At 41.6% G+C, this 23,552-nt stretch overlaps 1 protein-coding gene across 1 annotated transcript in view; it reads right to left on the minus strand.

Annotated features, from left to right (window-relative positions):
• ME3 (malic enzyme 3) overlaps positions 1-23,552 on the minus strand; it is a 117,491-nt gene that overhangs the window by 46,003 nt on the left and 47,936 nt on the right. The window contains exons 2-3 of the mRNA XM_066544697.1: positions 7,197-7,330; positions 5,706-5,855 (exon numbers count right to left, since the gene is read on the minus strand). Of these exons, the coding sequence (XP_066400794.1) occupies positions 5,706-5,855; positions 7,197-7,330 (284 nt within the window). The remainder of the gene's footprint in view (positions 1-5,705; positions 5,856-7,196; positions 7,331-23,552) is intronic.

Below are 23,552 nucleotides of genomic sequence, written 5' to 3' on the forward strand. Positions count from 1 at the left end.
CCCCAGCCTCCATGGAACCTCAGATCAGGACCAATACAGCAGCTCTTCTCTCTGTATGCCCACAAACCAATCTGTGCTTTTTTCCACATTTGAAAAACACTTCAGTGAAGTGGAAACAGAGAAGGGACAAGGACAAGGGTACAGGACACTTAAAAAGGCTTGCCTGAAGAAAGTGGTGGGAGAGAGAGCAGTGGGAATCTTTGAATTACTTTGCCAGCTCTCCTAAGTTCCAAACAGGCTGAAACAGGCTAAGCCATTTTTAGCAGCTTTGGGCTCCTGCATGAACTACTTTCTCCTCACCTATTCCAACCATGGTCTTCATCCCCTCTTTTAATAATTTTGTCCCTTACCAACAACTGTCTCCAACCTTTGTGCCCTGAGAGCCTCTTCAGGAGCTCCTGGCTACACATGGTCTCTGTGAGGCTTTCCACAGACACTCCCTCCCCTTCAGTCAGTCACAAGACCAGTCTTTGGCTGGCTGTGGCAATGTTACCTAAACACACTGTTAAACACATTCCTTTTCTCATGCACTGACTTCAGCTGCCTCTGCAAGAAGGCTGAACCAGGCTGGTGGCAACAAGAAAAGTTATGATGACTGATTGTACAAGAAGTAGAGTTTTGTACAAAACAAACTTTCAGGACAATAATCCAAACCCCAGTCTTCCCACTCACTTCTGGTCTCCAATGTTTTATAGAAGAGGGAATGGAGACAATTCCAATTCCCTGTGGTTAGGGACAAGTCTGTGGGATTGCCACTTTTGTTCTAATTCCATTTGATTTGGTCTTAAAGTGTCCAGAAATGGCAGGTAACTTTCCCTCTTTCCCTCCTTTCCCGTCTGCTGCTCAGACAGCACAGCACCACAAAAAAAGTCACTGATCAGAGCCAGACCTGCTGACAAGACAATTCCGTAGGTTGACTGATGTTTCATTTACTCATTTTTCATCAGACACACAGATCATTATTCTGTCAGACTTAATTTTCACACCATCTGCATCCTGTTAGCTTTCTCCAGGTTCAGCTTAATCCCAACATGTTTTGCATTGTTCTGCAAGCAGTTCTCAAGGATATTTACATTTGTAGGGAAAAAAGTGAACTTAGGCAAGTTTCTTCTGTCCCCATAACTGTTCTCCAATGGTGATACAACCACCTTTTCCAGCCCTACTCTCAGGGGATGCCAAAAGCTTTTGAGGAGCAGCTGACAACTTTATATTTTCAAATACCACTGTGTTAATGAATCAACTAGTGTCTTGAGAGACTGTGGTTGTAATAAACTACCCCTCACCATCACAGAAGAAATAAAACCCTGATTCCATGCCCTAAACTTCCTCTTTACTATCTTTTTGGGACATTGGTAAAGATACTTTCAAAGGTACCGTCACAATTAAAAGAGATCCTCAGGCTTAAAACGAACCTTTTAAATAGCATCGCACATGTTCAGTCCTGTGCTCCATAAGGACCCCCATAGTACTCATTAAGTGCATTTTACATTAAAAAAAGAGCAAAAAAATCAAAACACTACTATGCACTTTTTTTTTGTAGAGGCTTTATATTCTTACTCTAAAGCAAAAAGGACTCTCAAGCACAGTCTGAAAGCTTATAGGGGTGGTAGAAGCATTTCCTAAGGAAATGGTGACTGTTTGTTAGTGGGATCAAAGAACCAAGATTCCTCCTTCCTTCCTTCATTTAGTGTCTCAAAGTTGCAAGCCCTGCCCTGGTACATTTCATTCTTTCCTTCTAACAAACTTCTGATGTGTATAAGGGGTTCCTGGGCTTTGAAAAGCAAACACTTCAAGGCACATCTTCCTTGGATACCCTAGGATAGCCTGTCCTTTGCTTGAGGCCAGTTTTGTTATCACTGCTGCTGAACATAAGGAAACCTGCCCTCCCCACTCCTTGAGCAGCTTTGTTCTGCTTCAGTGCAGCAGCACATCTCCTGTCCTGGTGGAAGTGAATTGGCTGTCTGGATTACTGCCAGCCTGGCCCAAAAAGGACTTGGATCTGCCCAGATTTATCCTTGAACCATCATTACACAGCAGCATGGACATCTGTAGAGGCACAGGGGTGATGGGAGGGAGGAGTGAAGGGATGCCAGGGCTGGATTGCAGGAGACAGGCTGCAAAGCTGCACATGTGCAGACATAGGAGCTGAAGCTGTACAACTCTGCAAGAAATCTCCCTTAAGTCTGAATCACCCTTGATCATCATACACTGCAACAAATATATTCTTTATATGAAACAAGTCTTGTCGCCTTGGGACTCTATTTTCAGTCACATCCTTTGGCCTTGACAATGCGCAAACATCTGGGTCCCCTCACCATCTTTACAGAACTTGTGAGTCAAAGAGGGCAATGGATTTTTGTAACAAAACTGCAACCACAAGACACAAAACGAAGAGAAGCATAATCTGACAAGTCCCAAAGAAGTGAGCACGTTTGCCTATCTAGTCCTATACTCCTCCAGTTACTGGCCACAGCTGCAGACAGGACCTGTGCTTAGGAAGACTTTGGACATGTTACTCTTCTTTTGTGCTTATTTAACATGGTTTGATCATAGAAAAGAGATTTTGACAGGGTTCTTAATCATTACTGCAGAAGAGGTCCTATTGTTTAGTACTTTAACCTGTACTTACAAATTACATAATAATTTATATTTCTTATTTCAAAAATTCAAAATACAAAATGAAACTGTACTTTAGCCTGAAGGCTGTAATACTTATTACATGGCTTTAAATAAACAAATATTGTTAAATCACCAGGGAGCTGGCTGGAAAACAAGATAGGAAAAATGTATTCAATATAGACACCTTCCAGCAAAAACTTCATAGTTCTTAGGCAACAGTGCCTGAATGTAATTTTTGTAGATTTTATGGCTCCACCTCTATTTCAGTCATTTTAAACCTCTGAGGCTTAATCACATTGGAAGAAGTCTGAGGTCAATAGAAAAACAATCCTGCCTGAAGGATTTAAAGCAACTAGTAAAGAGAAAGGCAGTAGGAGTTTGGGGAAGGCAGAGAACCTGCTGGGGCATCAGGAGCTATGCCTTCAGGCCCATCAGAAGAAGTAGGGAAACTGTGGGTATCATAGATAAGCATGAGAACAGCTGAATGCTTGCAGGTGTTTTTGTTCCCAGTAGCTCTTTTCTAGTGTTAAATGTAGAAAACCTGTTCATTTAGACTGCTGGCTGGATAGCTTTTTAAATGAAAGGAACACCAGGTGTCCTATTCCATTTGGAGCAGATTGATCTGCTAGCAGGGAGTATATGCTGGAGCCCTGACCTGGAAGGAGAACTCTGTCCACTGGCCCCATAAAAGTGCAGGTTAGAGAGCTTTACCCTTTAAGGTTTGTATATAAAGACTAAGAAAGGGAAAAGAGGCATTGAGTCCTGCAATTACAACAACGGTATCTGACAAACAAAACCTGCGGGCATGTAAACATAGATAAATGTGCTCTGATAAATGATTCTGAGAGAAGCGCTGCTGGACATCTTGGGACTGTTTTTAGATGCTGTTGTACAGGAGCTGCTTTGTAAGCAAGTTACATGCACTGTGATCCTTCCAGGCTTAGCCTTCAAATATAAAGCCAAGCACTAATGGGGCTGAGAAAGATCCTAGCATGGGGAAGAAGCTAACTGTATCCAAAGGAGACTGCAGAATAAGCTGTGCTATGTGGGCACATCCACCCCTGTTGGAGCACAATATGGGGCTTTAAAATGGAGATTTTAGCAGAAGTATTGGCATCCTACCTTGAACGATGTGTTTTGCCGGCCAACTCCTAATGTACATAATATGCTCCAGGACAGAAAATATATCCTCCAAGACAGTAAGAGTCAGATTGAAAAAAATAGCACATATTATATACACTTCTCATTTTAGTCTCATCATTTTACATGATATAACAGCTCTTTTATTTTCACAATAAAAACATTAGTCTGCTAAAACAACCTTGATTACATCCAAATCTGAAGCTAGGCTGGAATTCATTCTGTATCTTCAGGGAAACAAACTCCCCACCACAGGAAATCCAGTGTACCAAGGACATGGTCATTTGCTCTTTCCTGAAGAAGCCATAGGCTGGAATCCAGAAAAGACCCAGCCCAAATTTAGCAGCAAAACTGCTGGACTATGAGAACAGACATTCCTATCACATTAGTAAAATAATGTGGATTTAAACCATGAGAAAGACAGGAGCTACAGGAAGGGGAATTCTCCAACAGAAACAACTGCAGAAAGAGCTCAGCATGTGGAAAGACATCCCTGCTTTCCTGAAGATAACAATGGATGGAAAATAAAAGAAGCAAAGCTCCCAAATATTGTTTTAACTTATTGCAAGGTAAAGACAGCCAGGAGGCAAAGACACAGTGGGTGTACAGCAGCAATTGCTGCATGAATATTGATTACCTGAGAATCAGCAGCTGCTGCATTAATATTGATTAGCTGAGAACCATCAGTGTGCTCTTCTCTGCCTGACAGCGCTCACAGCTCAACACCTGGAAACACAATCTGGGCTGTCTTATCTCTGCTACCTTTAACTCATGCCCAGAAGAAGTTAGTGTCCTCCCCCTATATAAAGTGCAGATCCCTCTCTGGCTTCCTCATACACACTGAGGAGGAGGAGGGGATAAGATCAAGGCTTGGATAGATGAATGACTTTTCCACAGCCCAGCAGATCCACAAGTTGCACATCAAGGCCCAGAACACAATTACCTGGTGCAGACAGAAGCCAAAAAGCAGTCATGAGGAGCAGCTCATATGAAGGAATACACTGGCTTTATTGGGAATTTTCATCACAAGAGGGAAGCAAGCATGTTTGCCAAGATAATCTTATACCTAAAATGTTATTAATTATCTTGTCTACACAGCCCTTACATCTTTGAGGTGTGCCTCAGGGACCCCCCATGACCTAGACTCAGTAGAACTTGCCCCATCTGTAGCACTACCCTCAGCTGAAACTGCAGTCAAACCTCATGCCTGTGAAATGCTTTGAAAATGGTATTATTCCATTCCTTTACTTTGCAAATTTCTATTTCAAAAGCTTAAATGTTCATCTGACTACTGGTACATTTCAAGGACCAAAAAATTTAAAAGCCTACAAAGAAAACTGAACCATACCATTGAATTTTCAGACTATGTTAAAATGTACTTCAAAAAGCTAACAAGGGATTTATCTAAGCATTAATCATTAAAAAGAATTATGCAGAATGGGGTCTTCCAACATGGTACAGAGTGCTTAATGTTGCATGAATTTATACAGTGACTGTTCTGAGCAGAGAGGGAGGCACTGATGCAGAGCATCATCTACGAAGATGATTCTAGTGGGGTAGTTTGTGGAAGTGCATACAAAAGTTCAAAATCAGCACAATGTATCCAAAACCCAACAATTACTCAAACAGCATTGCAGAGGGCACTCGGTGCTCCTGAGACAGCAGATGGGGAGGGGTGCAGCCCTAAGTTCAGCAAGCTGTTTGGGGACTGTACAGCACTGTGTGAGAACAAAACCACTCTGTTCATTGTTTATAGGGAGAAGTCAGCGCTATTCTCGACTCCCCAACTCATCATCAAATGTACACACACGAAGCTGCTGGCTGGTTCGCTTTTTGATGAGGGATTGAGTTTTAGATGTTTTGGGCCACCCACATAAAGATGGTGTCCACACAAAAGAAACATTCACATGAAATGAAAAAATTGCAAATGCAGTCTCTTCACTCACCGTGGTCTCCTGAAAGCCAAACCATACTGCTGACAAGCCAGGCCAACTGTTGGGGTGTAAACTATGGGCATGAATTTCTCGATATCAGAAGTCAGCAGTCGGTAGAAAAGCTTCTCATTCCTGTCTTGCAATGTCATAAGAATAATATACCTTAAAAGTAATAAAAACAAGTTATATATCAGTATTTATGGTAGTTCACAGTTTCACAAAAAGCAGTCATTGGCTCATTCAGTATGCACTCAGTTCTCCCAAGCCCTGACACTCCCTTGTGCTACTGGTACATGAGGAGGTACTTGGAGCAAAACTTCCCAGAGGGCCTGGTCACCTCCACTACCCTCAGTGACAGCTCACAATGACTCAGAAGGGCTGGACGTTACACCCATGCACAACCTTAGATTTTTGAAGTTTGCATCAAAAGGCATCATACACAGCTATCAATATAGAATTTTCAAGATCAACATAGATATTTGTGACATAGAAAAGCCAGTGTAATTGGTCTACAGGGTAAGAGTCCTACTGCCTCAGTCCTCAGATCAATGCCAGCTGAGAGAGATGGAGATGCAAACCCTACTGTCCTCACAGCAGGAATCAAATAGCATTTTCCATCAGTAACCCTGATGAACAATACTGGATGCAATGAAAACTCAGAAAGATTAGCCAATACAATATTGCTTCTGTTTTCTTTTTATTTTTTCCTGACACACTGTCAGTTTTTTTCTGTTCTTCCATCCAGTGTTTTAGTGAATGTATTGGGAGCATACAGAGAGGTACATGAACTACATGTGTTCACTCTACTTTCAGTGCCCTGCTTCTTTCTTGTTGCCAAAGTACACCAGAACTCTTCAGTAATGGAGTGGTAGAAAAAAGTAACATCAGTGGACCTATTGGAACAGGTCCAGAGGAGGGTCAGGAAGATAATCAGAGGGCTGGAGCACCTCTCCTATGAAGACAAGCTGAGAGAGTTGGCATTGTTCAGCCTGGAGAAGGGACAGTGCTGGGGACATCTAGCAACTTCCAGTATCTAAACAGGGCTCAAATAAAAGCTATAGAAGGACTTTTTACAGGGTCATGTATTGATAGGACAAGAGGGAATGGCTTCAAACTGAAAGAGGGCAGGTTTAGATTAGATATTAGGAAGAAATTTTTGAGTGTCAGCATGGTGAGGCACTGGCACGAGTTGCCCAGAGAAGCTATGGATGTCCCAGCCCTGTCCCAGCCCTGTTCAAGACCAGATTGAATAGGGTTTGAGCAACCTGGTCAAGTGGAAGGTGTCCCTGCCCATGGCAGAGGGTTTGGGCATAGATAATTTTTAAGGTCCCTTTAAACCTGAACTACTCTATGATTCTGCTGCTGGAGAGTATGGAGAGCTGGAAAAAAGTGACTCAGAGGGAAACATGTACATTGAAGCAGAGTCCACAATTTTTTCTCAAGGCTTTAAAGAAGAGAAAAGTAAAGGGGGAAGGGAGAGGAAATAAGATGTTTTTGACATACTTGTCTAGATCATTCGATTGCTTTTCAAAGTTTTTCATCACACGAAGGAGTTGAACATCTTGGCTCAGGAAGCAAGGAGGAAGGAGGCCATGAATTCCCAGCTGTAGCCTTTCTTTAAGTGTAAAAGCCATTCCCTGGGAAGAAAAAAGGAAGGCACATGCAAATGGCATAATATGGACTACCAACTAGGATATCCAAGAAGAAAGCAAGCAACAGCATGCAGCCCCTGTGGGCCTGGAGGCAGTCCTGCCCCACAGGGAGTGTGGGGTCTGGACCACCCAGACCTGCAGCTTGGATTAGCTGTCCAACACCAGTAATGCTTTAATGACTCACACTCTTTTGCCATCTGAATTTGGTTTATTTATATAGTGTTTTTACACCTATTCTTAGTGTTTCTTTCACTTCATACTCTTTTTATGTTACTTCATTAGCTCATGCCTACTAGTTTCCATGGCCTTCCTGGAAGCACAGCAGTCATACTCCTTTACAAATCACATAACGTGTAGAATCATGGAATCATTTAAGTTGGAAAAGACTTCAAACTTAATCAAGCTCAACTGTTGACCCAGCACTGCCAAGTCCACCTCTAAATTATGTCCATAAGCACATCTACATGGCTTTTAAATACCTTCAGGTATGGTGACTCCACCACTTCCCTGGGCAGCCTGTTCCAATGCTTGATGACACTTTACATGAAGAAATCTTTTCTAATACACAATACAAAACCTTATTGGTGCAATTTGACACTGTCTCCTCTCATCCTATCTATCACTTGTTACCCGGGAGAAGAGACTGACCTGGCTACAACCATCTTTAGGTGGTTATAGAGAGCACAAGGCCCCTGAGCCTCCTTTTCTCTGGGATAAACACCCCCAGCTTCCTCAGCTGCTCCTCATCAGTTTTGTGCTCCAAACCCTTCCCAGCTCCATTGCCCTTCTCTGGACACGCTCCAGCCCCTCAATGTCTTTTTGGTAGTGAAGGACCCAGAACTGAACATAGGATTCGAGGTGTGGCCTCACCAGTGCCAAGCACAGGGGACAGTCACTGCTCTGGTCCTGCTGGCCACACCAGTGCTGATCCAGGCCAGGATGCCATTGGCCTTGCAGAACCCAGCACTTCACTTTGTTGAACTTCATACAATTTGCCTTGGCCCATCAATTCAGCCAGTGCAGATCCCTCTGCAGAGCCTTCCTGCCTCCATTAGATCAACACTCCCACCTAACCTGAAAGTGGTGCAGATGCTGGCAAAAATGTTTGTAAAACTATCAGCAATGCCACGGAACTTGTGCCAGGACAGAGGGAAGGACTAAACTAATTTTCCTGTTTGCCAGATCCATGCTTTGTACATACATGCTGTGACGCTCCTTTCATTAGTAAAATGTGCACTAGCACAAATTAAAAGGAAAAAAAAAGTCTTCATATATTTTAGAAAAGTTATTCAGCCTCCAGAATAGCTGAAAACAATCTTTATCTTACGAGCATTCTCACAGGACTTTTTTCTGCTCTGAAACAGGATAGAGTCATGTATTTTCAAAAATCTTTGCTGTAAGAGCATAGCAGAGAGCAACTGTTCCTCTTCCAGCCAGCAGATGAGGGGTCAGCAGTTGCCTGGGAGGCAGAAGGCCAGGATTCTGCTGCCAAGCCCAGAAACAGCATTGAGGCCTCCATGGTCATGATTGAATGTTGTACCCAGGACATGTCTGTTTCTGCTGAGAAGACTGACATTTCTGATCCAAATTTCCTTCCTGGACAAGAGAAACTTTCCCCCAAATGAGTTTCCTAGCAGAACTGGTACATTCCCACAAGATAAAGTTTGAGTTTTTGTAAGTCATCATTTCTGAATTAAAAAAGAGGCAATAAGTTCTCATCAGAAAACTTGTAATCATCTGCATTCTCCAGGCTGGAGACTTTTGAAGTACTAGACTAAGATCAACACGGGACATCAGCTTGGCATCAATATTTGGCTTTACATTGCCAATATTAGACCTCATCAGGGAAAATACAGCTACTGTGAATGTCAAAGTTTATCTACAATGAATGGGTAAAAAAGAATACTATTTCTAACCATTTACTTCCTGTGACCTTTGCACATGGAAGACAGATAATGAGACAGAAATATTTGTCAGTAAATACTCGACTTGCTTGTCTAGAGAAAGTCACATCAAAGATTGGCCAGTCAGGGTTCAGACCTGCCCCCTGCTCATACCCTAGAACAGAAATGAAGCAAGCAAACACAGTAAACCAGCAGTGGTTACTCCTCTGAAAAGGGTAGAATAGGCAGAAACACGGTATCCTAGCCATTTCTGCATCCAACCACTGAAGATCTTCTTGTGGTAATTTTTCAATAGGAAATAAAGTCCTTTCAGTGATTTTCCACACAGTAAAACAGTGAGATGTTTTAGTATTTCATCAAATGATCACACATCCAATAGAAGAAAAACTTTCTGCATTGCAGTTCATTTCTATTCAAAATAATACCATGATGCCTTACAGAAACAACAGCCTGAATGGCCACTACAGTAACCCTTTCTTGTTTTCTGGCTTGAGCTCTGCCTAAATGATCTCCAACCATTCCACAAGACCAGGAGCAGCTCAAACTGCTCCAACTGCCCAAGCTGTTTAAACACAATCACAGTTGTGCTGTTAATAGTCCAAGGCTAAGTATGGCAATAGTGACACACAATATCTCTAACTCACTGCCTTTACTGCAGCTCTGCATTTATCTGAATGAGCTATACCAGTATAAGCATCTTCATACTGAAGCAATTGCCAACACGTGTGATGAGGAACCTGCTGCTTTCACAACCAGTTAAATCTCCAAAACACTTTCAGTACAGAGCTGGTCCATCATCCAGTGCCTCTGTGGCAGGGTTGGGAGTGGTATAGAAATTGCCAGCTCTAACATTAAGGCTGCTTTCTGAAGTTTCTGTGAGGGCCTAGGAGCAGGACCCCATGGTGAGGTGGTTATATTCACTGAAACAGCACAGCGTGAAATGAATCTGGAAACACATTCTGCCCCAGATCAAAAGCTCAAATTCACTGAGGTATTGCTATGTTTAAGATTAAAGCTTTTAGACTTTTTTTTTTAAGACTGCCTGAAAGCCATATTGTACCTCTCTTTTTCTGGTCTTGAAAGGTCTAATGATTAGATGATGGGCCACAACCTTGCAAAGCTAAGCCAGGTGCTGCAATTCAATTTTAAATGTATTGGAAATGAGTTGGCATGGAGAGGGCAGATGCTATGTCACTAACCAAAAACAAAGGCAAAAATATCAGCTGCCCACAAGGCTTCACGCTACATGGAGGCTAAGTGAGGAGTTTTGTTCTGAAAAAGGCTTGCCGCAAATACCCTCAAATGCTTCTGTTTTCTTACTGCTGACAGCACCAAGTCTGTTACGTGGCAGGTCCCTCTGTGCAGTTCAATCCCATAAAAGCCACTTATTTTGTAAACTGAAGGGTGAAGCCAATTCAGAGATAATGATTAGTTTTATCACTACCTGCACTTTATAGCAGTGAGAAGGGGGTGTTTCACTCAGGGCTGGATACAAGCAGGGGGGATGCTGGCAAGGCTTGTGTTTATCATTTACTCGTTATAGATCAGCCTTCTGTAGGTGGGAATAAAGACACAAATGATAGTTCCTATGATATCAGAAAACTACTTTTAATGTAATGGTTGCCTAATCAAGGGCTGAATTACTCTTTACCTAGTGTAGAACATCCAGAGTCCAGTGTAACTCAGATAATCTCCAGCTCCTGAGCATTTTTTTTGAGCAAAGCTTTGGCTTACTGCATCTATCCATATCCCAGGGCTCTAGAGAGCAATGAGCAGCCACAGCACAGGGAGGGCTGTGGGACTTCTTGGATGGCCAATCCAAGGGGTTCATGCAGTTTATATTGTCCCAGGCCATTGCCCTCTGTGATAGTGGGACCCCAGCTGCAGCTCTCAGGAAACCTTTGGGACCACATCCTTCATCCATGCAAGTGAAAGCTGCTTTGGCAATCTTTGAGCTGAGTAAACAAGTGAACATCTCCAACCCTTTGGCAACAGTCCCTGCAACTGGGAACTTCCTAGTTTGACTAGAGCAGAGTGCTGGAAGGGCACATTGGGGAAATACCGACACACAGGGATCACCACTGCAAGCTGCAAGAGCAGGTGCAGTTAATCTATTTCTCCTTCACAACTAGTATGTTAGCAGCCAGGCTAAGGAAGACCTAATAGTCAGGGAACTCAACAAGTTTATTCTATATAGATTTTTTTTTTCCTGTAATATGTTTTCCATATATTTCCATAATGTGTTTTGCACCTGTCCAGTTTTATGGTAGGGATGTGCTTTGACTATCTGCAAGCAAAAGTTCCTTCCATAAGGGGACAGCATCAGAAGCTAAACTAATCCCCACTGAGATTGCACATGGGCTGGGGAGCAGAGAGCAACATCCATTTTCTACATGGAGAAAGATTTTTCTAGAGAGATCAGATCCTACAGTGACCTCCTTGACTCCAACTGACTTGATAATCTTCTTCACAGTGTTCCTTCTCAGCTACTCAAGCTTCTCTTCCTGGTGTGGAGGGACTGACAGGCACTGAACTCCACTCTGGGAAAAGCTGTACTGAAAATATGTGCAAAAAAAGGAGTGAGGGAGGGACATCAGAGTGGCAATTCTTTCTTTTCTCCTTTTAAAAGACTTGTAGCTTCATATTACCTTTAACTTAGATGTGTTTATGCTCTTAAGCTTAGGAAAAACCCAAACCTGTGATGCTTTGGGGTATGGGGAAGACATCTCTGAAACCTGGAAAGAAGAATCCCCTCTGTGTCTTCTCAGCAGTTATTGCTGGGCAAACCTTTTGTTCACTGTGATTTACAAACTCTTCTCACAGCGCCTATTCCTCTTTCTGAGTTTGAAGTCACTGGTTGAAAAATCCCTCACTCTCAGCCATCCCCTTTGTCACAAAATGATATAATAGTGGATTTCTAATCCTTTTATATTGTTTCTCCTTCCTCTCCCACAGAGCCTGGGAACACTATTAAAAACTCCAAGACAAAGGTAATTAAGCAACTCAACTTTCTGTTCATTTTAGTTCCTGGGGAACCATCTTTAATGGGGTCCTCTAATTCAATTACAACGTATGTTGTCCCTACTATTAATGAGATTTTACCAGTAACTCTTTTGTTTTGTGCAAGTAACTTTTTTTCACTGGATTACATTTCTATTATTCTTCTCAGTGACTTTTGATTTACACCAATGTACAACTGAGCAGAACTGGAAGATGACAAAGCCCCTGTGCCAGAGGGATCTCATCCTGCACAGTTTAATCTCACAGAAGTAACCACTTTCCTGATGAGGACACTCCTGCTGCAAGATGTGCCAGGGTCCCAGGCAAAAAGCAGAAAAGCTGTGCTGTTTCCACGTGTTGCAGGAGATTTTCTTCAATAAATAAAACTCATAAGAGAAATGTCTTCAGGGATTTCGTCATTAATCCATAGGAAGAACTGCAGTGCTAAACTCCTCAAGCCCTGAACTGTGATTTCAGATTGCAGTGGTACAGCTCTATACCAAAGTTAGTAGAGACCTCATTATGATTTCCTGCAGTTTATCAGCTCCAGGGCAGCAATTTGTCCTCCATATCAAAAAAATAAATGAATCTATTTGCTATAGACTTAATGTGTTTTGTCTGCAAATAAGTTTCTGTTGCATTGAGAAAAACAGATTTTTAAAAGATGAATGACACAAAATTCCCCAAAGAACAGCTTCTTTGGCACCCTTGCTTCTTCCCACAAAAGTAATGTTAAGATCCTCACAAAGTTCTAGCCAAGGTAATGGGTGTATTTCTTTGGCTCTGTGGAGGGATAGATAAGTCTTTTGATTTTGACTTGATTCACAAATGTGTTTATATGCATGACGTGTCTACATACAAGCTTCAATGTCTTTTGGTAAAGGAGAAAAGTAAAATCACTTCAGGGAGAACAAGACTGCCATATACAGAAAAATGTGATGGCATGGGGAAGAAAAACCCCAGAGAAATCCTGAGAAATTACAAAGAGCAATAGAGCACTACAGAATCCCAAATGGTGGGGGACACATCGTGCATGCAAACAACCAAGTAGAAGACTATTCCTGCCTGGATCAACTTAAATTATGAAGCACTTGTTGGTTTCCCTCTCATGTGTAGCAAAATACTGCAGACAAGGGTGGCCTGATGGAGTAAGCAGCAATGAGGATGTCAGGTTTTGGGCTACTGCCAAGCTATTGCGCAGAACCCTAAGGCAAACCCCAAATTCTCAGTTCCTTACCAAAAGTATCTCATGTAATCCTGGCACACAGATTCTGGTGGATTGCCCCTCCTAAATCCAAAGCAAAGGAAGACTCCCTGGTGCCTCCCCGACTTTATTCCCTAAATAATTCCACATCAGTTTTACACCTACAACTGTCACAGCTTTTCATGCCAATTAGTGAGGGAAACAAGCTAGTCCAGGATAGAAATATCTCATAGTCCAGATGCCCATGTCTCAGCTAAGGGGAAATCTATTATTTATTTTCATGAGGAAAGGGGGCAGGGTAAAATCAGTTTCTGCAGGCAGTTTGCCAAGCACTAACCCAAATATTTCAGTTACTGTGATGCTGGAGACACACTTTTCTCCCAAACATAATGTTGCCACTAGACAGGAAGAATGCAGCACAAATGACAATGCTTGCTTTCCCAAGCCTGTGAAAACCAGCCATCATCATCAATTTGAAAGAGCAACTACGTCTGAGAAGAAAGATCAAGGCAATTCTAAGGTTTAAATGTGGTCCAAAACATCAAGAAAATAGTTTTAAAAGCCAGTTTTACAATGTTGGGAAACTTCTCCAATTGTACACACAGCTGACCATGTGAGTTGTGGTTGCATACAATTTGTGTCTGGTGCTACTGAGAGCACTAACTTCCTTTTGAAGTCCCTTTTGAGTAAATCACATAAAATGAGACTTGTGCACTTACTGCTTGCACACAAACTGCACCATGCTGTAGGTCTGGAGCGTGGGAGCCTCTCTGCAATTTGTATCTCTTTTGCTACTGCCACCCCAGCAAATGGGGCTGCTCCAAACACAGGCTGCAACTGGATTACAATTCATGGATGATTTCTGATGCTGTATTCTGTTAAACAACACTGAAAAACATTGCTTCAGTCATAAAATTAGCTGTTTCACAAAAAAACAGCTTGGATGGAAGCGGAATCCGAATGAAAGCAAGAGTAGTTTTGTTACTGACTGTACCGGACATGTTTTCTCTGCTGTAGCATTCCTATGTCCTTGTCACTGTCCTCCTTCACATGCTACTTCTATCAAAGCTCTGTAGAAAGGAACCATAGCAGCAGCTTCTTGAGCATTACCAGATGCTCTTTGCACATCCTTGTCTAATCCAGGAGAAGCAGGCTTGGCTCCTGAACCATGATTTTGATAGCTGTGCAAGGAGATCTAACACATGTCGGCTTCAGAACATTTGAGATGTTTACAAAACATTCAGATACGCTCTCAGATAAAGGATTCTAGAGAAAGGCAATGTTGTCTTTTAAAAATCAGGAACAAGAGAAACAGACAAGGCTCTAACTAAGAAATTTGCCATCTTAGTAAAACAAACACACTAGAAAAGACACGCTGAGCTCTCATTTAATGATACAACCACCACTCGAAGGCAATAAACATGCAGGTAAACACAGAGCACCCCAAAGGAAATCTGTGTGAGCCTCCATTTCCTATTTGAGTAATTTGCACAACTTTTGTTTTTCTCTTGCTGCTTCTGCAGTCCTGCGTGGCAAGGTCACTGATGGACTTCAACCCAGGCAGCTTGTGCTGGGGCTCAACAGAGAAACCATCCCCCAGTGCAGTGCCCATTGGCACTGGAACACGCCAGAGGCATACGGCAATCAAGGATGTCCAGCTTCCCTTTGGAGATCTTTGTGCAGTCTTCATTTGGCAGCTCACCTTAGAATTTAGCTGTGCTCTGTGCCATGCTGAGATTTTTCTTCCCACTTCTCAGCCTTCCAGAGATTCAACCCTCCAGTGGTTTTGTCTCTCAAGGCATTAAGCAAGCTGCTTTCCTCTCTTTACTCCAGCATCTCTACAGCTGCATTTCACAAAACCCCTTTATAAGACTGACAGGTAGCTAAAGGTTTATATGCACATGCACAAATATGTGTGTGTGCGCGTGTGTGTGTGTACATATATACAAACAGCCCCAATGCATGTTCTTTTCCAATCCAGCTTCGAGCCAGTCCCAAACGATCTCCATGCTGACCTCAGGGGCCTGTCTCTTTGCCAAGCACATGTTTTTCCTAAGCACACATGGGCCCTCTAACTGTCCAAACTACTTTTGGCACCACCAGGAGAGTAGCTGGCCTGTCATGACTACCCTATGACCCATCCCCTTGTCCTCCTTGTCTGAACAATTTACTTCAAAATTTTTATTCCTTTTAATGCACAGAGGAAAAAGGAAGATGCATGAAGTGCTCACATACATGAAGTCTGACCCTCTGTCTCCAGCTCTCATCACCTCTGTGTGCACTCTCCCTGCTTTGTTTACTGACAACTGGATGTGAGCTGTTGCTAAATCCTGGGCAGTTGAATGCTCAGCACTTGGCACACTTGGCCCTGACACCGAAGCAACTGGGCTGCAATTCTACAGAAACACAATGCAAAATGATACATCCTTTCTATCAAACTTCCTCTTCAGGACCTCTAAATATTCTTCCAATTATACAGTCCTTTTATTTTCCACTTTCTTTGCTCCTCAAAATTTCAGTTCCATTGTTTCTATATGGTGTGAGTACACTATGTCCAAATATTCCAGGTGACAAAATACCACTAATTTCATACCAGTGCTTTAAGTCTTATCACTTTCTCAAGACTGAGCTTAACCACTTCAAGTTTCAGAAGCACACACTGCTCTATAAACTGTAAATTAAATACCTAATAAAGTTCCTGAGATTTTTAAAAAGAAAGTTCAAAAATGAAACTCCCATCCTCCTCTTCCAACTGTTTTTAATCAAGGACAGTATGAAATAAGTTATCCAAGTTCAGAATGAAAAAAAAAAGAGAATGCAAAATTACTTGGAGATGAAATTTGAAGATTAAACCCCTTTTGATTCCTTGAGCTGTCTGACAAACATTTCTGTGGGACAGCAATTGCAGCAAGATGTTATGAAATATTTATGTCAGTTTGTAACATGCGTGACCACATGTTGGTCAAGACAGCTGAACTGCTCATTATTGCTAGGAAGCTGTAAATCACCCCTCTGGCAAACCTTCACATGAGTTTCGAAATAAATTGGTTCTGTTCTTGGTCCCATTAGATGCTATAGCTTGAAATGCAAACAATATTATTGTTGGCATGGCTGCTGCCTGTCCACCTCTTCTCAATTACTCCAGCCTGTCCTAGCTTAAACAAGTATTGTCCGAGGCCAAAGCAGTGGCTTCCTTCCTCCAGCAGAACATCCATTCCTCTGTACCCAAAACAATTTGGCTAAATGACACAAAGAAGAAGCGTGACTGCAGTAAAGGTAACAAACAGTCCAGGCTCTTTGAATAAACAAGTGTTATCCCAAAATAATTTGATATATGGGTGGTCAGGTAAAGATTATGGTTAAAGGATTGATTACACTCATGCACCTCAGTCAGGAGACACCAATCAAACCTCCAAACCTGCTATTCAAAGTGGGGTTTCAACTTAGTAACAGCTGCCCCGCTAAAAAGAAATGTTGCAGTGTGGGAAGCATTGGGGGCAGAGCCAGAATCCGCAAATACGCTGACATGACTTTTTCTTGTGGCCTGCCATGAAAGACCTGTAGGCACGGCATATTTTTAGGAATAGACCCCTCAAACTCAGGTTTGAGACCAAGGTTTTAATTCTTCTCTGTCTGGCATCACAGTAATGCAGCAACATCAAAATAAAGCAAATGTAAAATAACTTTTAAGTTCTCAGTGTTTGAAATAAATGAAGGTCTGGATAGCGAGAACCAAAAAGTTGGATGGAGACCTTATATTGACCTTTAAAAATAAAAAGGGCACTTATAGAAAGGATGGGGACAGACTTTTTAGTAGGGCCTGTTGTGATAGAAGAAGGGTTAGTGGTTTTAAACTGAAAGAGAGTAGGTTTAGATTGGACATAAAGAAGACTTATTTTAGAGTACTATTAGTATTTTTTACAAGGGCATGTAGTGATGGACAAGAGGGAATGGCTTTAAAATGAAAGAGGGCAGGTTTAGATTAGATACTAGGGAGAAATTAGTTTCCTGTGAGGGTGGTAAGACACTATAAGAGGTTGTCCAGAGAAGCTGTGGATGTCCCATCCCTGAAAATGTTCAAGGCCACTTTGAATAGAGATTTGAGTAATCTGGTCTAGTGGGTGACATCCTAACCCATGGGAGGGAGCTGGAACTAGATGATCTTTAAGGTCCCCTCCAACCCAATCCAAGAGTCTGTGTTCTGGGGAAAACGAGGCTACAATTCACCATCAGCATGATTTTGGCAGTTGTCAATGGCTATATGGAGTTTTATCATATCCAGCATCTTCCTCCTGGGCCTGAAACTCAGATGTAAGAAGTTATCATACTATCTGTAAAATCGGAATTAGGGAACACTCCTGAAGTTGTAGGTTACCATTACATTTAGCATTGAACAAAACCCAACAAGTCACACTCTGCTTTGTTACTCCTCACACTAAAAGCATGGTTGTCAGAGTATGTGTCCATATGGAATGTCTTCTGTGTGCTTACAAAAGCTTTGTCTTCTGTCCCACAGGTACACAGAAGTGCTGACTTTTCCATGTCAGTCATTAACCAACATCACTTACTTTCTGGCAGTGTGTCTGACTTGCTGCCACACAGCAGCATCCCTTCCAAACCCAGGAGAAGAGGTTGGCAGTTTTGACTGACTGATCCATCACTGATTTTGATGAACTAAGGATTCTTTTGGAGGGAAGTCCTGAAGCTGAGCAGCTGAACAATTATTGAAAATGTGCATACAACTGTATCAGCAGCCTCTCAAGTGAATAAAAGCCATAGGCTGGACAGAAGCCCATGAGCCAGAGAGATGAAATCCCAGTCCTGATACTGGTGTGGGCAAACAGAGAAATCGATTTTTGGTGCAGGTGTCTAGTAGTATACAATGGCCAGGAGAAAGCCAGTGGGATATTTCAGCCCCCCCAGCAGGGTCAGCACTGCCCCAGGAGCTGACTCTTTCCAGAGCCCAAGGGGAGTTCCCGGTCACTCGGACACGAGCATTTCCAAGCTCAAGTGCATTTCCACTAGTAGAGCAGTTTCTACTGTGTTGTTACAACACAGATGTAGAATGCTTCTTCTGTCCTCTCTCTTCTGGTTTTCTTTCACAGAAAATGCAAAGAACTTATGTGGCAGAGATGATAACGAATGCCAGATTATCTCGTGGCTCTTGCTATTTCCAGGATGTATCACTCAGAGCTTGCAAGAACGTCAGTGAACATTTTGTTTGGGCTGCAGTACTGACACACTTATTGTATTTCCTCTGATGACTTCCTGAAGCAAGGTTTTTGTTTTTTCTAGCTGATAGCAGATGTACGTGTGCCAGAAGCTAAGGAAATGAACACCATTAGTGCCAAACCTGCAGGATGAACCTGACTGCTGCTTCGGCACACAATTAAAAAAAACTTGCACTAAAAGTTGATTATTTTCACAGTTATTAGTAACTTGTTAGTACTTTCATGATAGCATTCTGTGTACAAATAATGTCAGTAATAACCAAAGATAATCCTACAGACAATTGCTACACATTTATTGCTCTAGGCTGTGTTAGGCAACTTGGTACACAATTTATTTTAAGATCACAAAATCACTCCTGCTGGCATACACTGGTGACCTGCTCCCTTTGGGACAGTGGCTGCTGTGAGTTCACAGCCTTCTGTTCAAGTGTACACACTTTATTTCAGTCAACAATGTTAAATCTCTCTTTTTAAAGAAATCAATCTCTCAAGTTGCTTCCAACCCATACTAAGATTTAGTGGACCGAGCTCTTGAATACAGATTGAATTTTGACTTAGAGCTTGGTCTCTGAACCACTGCAATGTCTGGTGCACTGAGGCAGGGCACACACCACATCCCAAGGCAAACTGTGTGCAAGCTTCATATATGTTGTCAAAGATATCTAGCTCTGGAAGAAGTTTTCAGAGAATGTCAAGAAGATCCTGGGTGGGGCCTTCTGGAAATAACCAAAAGCCTTTCCCTTCAGCAACAACACCCCTAATAATTTGAAACAACCTTTTATTCCTAAAGTCCTATCAACTCAACTCTTCAAAAACTCAAAGCACAACAGAGAGCTTAACCAGAGATGGAGTCTGGACTCCCCAAGGGAAGGAGGGTGGTGTCTCCAAGGGAAGGAGGGTGGTGTCTCCCCAAGGGAAGGAAGAGGATGTCTGAGTCCCAGGATGAAAATCAGTGATATGAAGTCTAAAGATGAGCAGTTGCTTGTCTAAAGACAAAAGCACTTGAGTTAATCCTTCTGCTAGAACAAATTTAAAAATTTTTCTGAAAGCCATCTCTTCTGTCCAAAGCTTGCAGATTTGTTCTGAGCCTAATGCAGGCCTTCACTCAGCAGCAGGCTAGGGTGGAAATGATGAAGCTGACATTTAGGCCTGGCAAAATCAAACCCTGGATGTACAGAAAGCAAAGAAACAGAAAGCAAAGTGGAATAAGCTTCTTTTGTTCCTTAGCCAGAGAGTTTGGCTTAACCCTTAGCCTAGCCCTTCTTCCCAGCTTAAGAGAAACTGGACTCCAGTGATAAAACCCTGGCTCCACAGCAAAACTCATGTTGAATCCAGAGCAGATCAGATACGCTAAGTCGTTGGAATTTTTTTGCTAGAAAAAAACATAAATGCAAGCAACGACAATTATTACATTATTCTTAAAAAATAAAGCCTCCTTTAAGTGGAAATTGATGCAATGGCAAGACATACCAAGGTTTAATCATACTAAACCTGCAAGGTCCTGTGAGGAGCAGGGAGTAGGACTCAGTGGTCCTTATGGGTCACTTCCAGACAGAGATATTATACAATTATGTGATCTTACAGACATAAGGTTTTTAAAACAAATGTAACTTTTGTAGAAAAGAAATGCTGCATTATTAAGTTTCATGTCTAAGAAGAAAATCTCATACTTTTTAATTTATGTAGAATCAACAGAGCCAAATTCAGTATCAGGTACAAATGCCAGTGAAGTGCATTCTTTCAAATATAAATATTTTAATTTCTGCTATTCTGAAATGCCCTCAACTTAGGTTCTTTGAATTTGAATTTAGTTTTCAGGTACGATATTTTCTCTCCATTTGGGCTAGCCACAAAGATGGAAAATCAACTTATATTCGATAAAGGAGAACTGGTTTTTCCTTCACCATTCTTTTACCAAGAATATGAATCAAAAATAAAATCCATTTAGTCAAAATGAAAACGAAATGAAAACAAAATTTCATTTTCTTAGTGAAAACAGAGTTCTACTTTCCAGGTGCATTTAGGTACTTGTAGATGCATAAATATACCTACTTGGATTATCAAAGATATGTTAATAAAACATGTCTCTAATTTTCATTGTTTTCAGTTCCCAGAGATTTAAAATAGCTCTGTCTAAATACTTCCACAAGTCTGACTGGAAAGATAGTAAGAAAAAACATATTCTCAATTGGTTGTATTTTATTTATTTTATTAACTAGGTTTTTTCATAACGCTATCCTGCAAGGCTGGGTATACACACACACACACACAGACACAAACACGCACATGCACAAGAAAAAAAGCAGCCATAAAAATTTATTTAAAAGAGACCTTGCCAAATAGCCCTGATATAAAATTACAGTAAAGGCATCTGGGAAAGGAAAAGAGAATACATATAAATGGATCTAGACAAGCTTATCTGGCTGCTCAACTAAAAACAATGTCCTGGGGCTGTCTTCTTACAACAAGAACTTGCTTACACTGTACATGTGCATAAGCATTGCCAGCCAAGGAGAAAGAACATTAAGGAAAATAAAGACAAAATACAAAATTAGGTTTCCTTCTTGTTACAGCCAGTACTTCCCTCCAGATCATTTACTCCAGCAGGATGCTGTTTCTGCACCACAGTGCTGTAACTCATGAGCTGCTTTTGCTACAGGGATTAATTTTGTTGAGGGGGCTAAGTGAGTTTTTCTAGATTTGTAGTTTATTGGACAACCAGGTTCCTCACCTTCTAATTTTGCGACCTTCTCTGCAATTTCTAAGGCTCAGAACATCTCAGTTTATTAAAAGGATGTGTACATGCATGGTATTGATAATTTTTTAAATGAGTCCAGAATCTGTAGGAGGTTAATGTCCCTAACAAAAGTGCTGAAAGTAAAATGGCATTTTGGGAAAGCTTCTACCAGTTGATTTCTTCTATTTAACCATGCACAAACAAAAGGAAAAAAAAGAAGTTAAAAGTGAATACACAACATATTTTTCACATGGAGCCATGTAAATGAATCTTTTCTATTGATTTTTTTGTTTGTTTGTTTTTTGTTTAGAGAAAGAGAAAATAATGACATGCAGGTATTAAATTGTACCGATGAGACAGTCATATTCTGTTAGTGTGGTTTTGTCAGCAAACACTAGATTACTTGGAGCTTTCTTTAGAGCCTGGAGCAGAGCCAGGTGGTGACTAGTGGTGGCACTGGAAGAAGAAGAACACGGTGGAAGTCAGTCACCAGAAGAGACCTTTTTTGCTTGTGCTTTGCCAAGTTGCTTGACAACGTGGTTGATGGAAACAGCTTCTTTTCATCAGTTACAATGCGATTCTTTCAGGCTCTTTCTCAGCTCAGCCTCATTGTCAGCCCTGTACACAGCCCAGTGCCGAGTTCTGCAATGAAGTCACCATAGAAATGACATGATGAGCATGTACTGACCTCCCAACTGTGTTTCCTGGTCCTGAAATAAATTTGAGCTCAGTTATTACGGCGCCTCTGATTTAATAATTGGCTCTTGGGAGACACTCAAATGCTTCAAATGGAATCTTTTCTTAGGGTCAAATCCTGTCTCTTATTGTAGCCTACGGGAATTCTGCCATTGGACTTTAATGAGACAACAATTTGGCCATTAATCCATGAAAATTTGCTACTCTGGTTCACACTGCCCTCCCATTTAGGATCCTGTTGTTCAATTTGCTCTGAACCAGCTTGTTTTCGCTTTCAAGATAATTGTGCAGACTAAAGAGTAATTCAAACAACAAATTCAGCAAGAGCAGGCATTAGCTGCATTAACTGTATGGCTGCTGGCTGGACACTGCTAAACCCCACTGCAGCATCCTCCCAAACCTGCTAACAGTCACTAAGTCACTGAATAATAATTTCAACAAAAAGAAAATAAAAGCACCATAAACAAAGAGTTTCTATGGTGCACAGCCAAAGACCATGAATATCTTTCACCTCTGAGAGAGAGGAGTCAATTCTTTAGGTCGGGAAGCATCAAGGATCAAATTCTCTCTAGTTGTATATGAGGGCTCACATTACTGGGAGTGTACCTTAGGGCATACCTTCCAACTGCCTCTTGCACACTGGCTGACTCCTGTAAGTTTCTGTCTACCATAACATACTGCATTTTTGTAGTATTGTTTGAGTTGTAGGTTTCTGATAATCTTCAAGCAAGATACAAATGTTCTTTTAGAAATGTCTGTACAGTGCTGTTAAGCAGCTGCACACTTGTGTTCCTAACCACTCTTCGCAGACTTGCTTAGAAGCAATTAATGAACTCCTGGGGCTCACAGATTAAACACCAATGGTACAAAAAATAATGCAGATTTTCAGAGGTGACCAAGATCACAGTAACTACCACTAATTTCAAGTCTGTTAGATAACTTTTCCTCCCTTGGCAATTGCCCATCGCTTTTGTTCACAGCTAATTTCAAGTCATACTCCTGGACTTCATTCCTACAACATTTTGCAGCACCTAGAGAAATGCCTTTATAAATATGATGGCAGATTCTCTGCGTAGAAGAGGGTTGAATAAAAGAATATCAATTTTTCCGTGTCTCTGGTTAATAAAACATAGCATTTCTCTCCTGTTGCCTCTCATCGATCCTGTTTAAGTGGTCTGGCACACTCTGAAAATGCACAAGGGCTCTATTATGTCCAGGCAGTAGGTACAGCAGGTTTCACTGGACTGTAACTGATTTGTTTCAGATGAAGGGATGCTGTTAACCACCACTGTGAATATAATTGCTTAGTTGATTTCCACATTCTTGTCATTGTTGGCCTGGCTACTGCAAGAACAAGCTGGTGAGGAATTCCCTACTGCTGGTTAAAAAAAGAAGAGTAATAAAAAGGAAGTCTTCAGGTCAAACCAGGAGTTCA

The sequence above is a fragment of the Molothrus aeneus genome, chromosome 2 (assembly GCF_037042795.1).
Source record: "Molothrus aeneus isolate 106 chromosome 2, BPBGC_Maene_1.0, whole genome shotgun sequence".
Lineage (NCBI taxonomy): Eukaryota > Metazoa > Chordata > Aves > Passeriformes > Icteridae > Molothrus > Molothrus aeneus.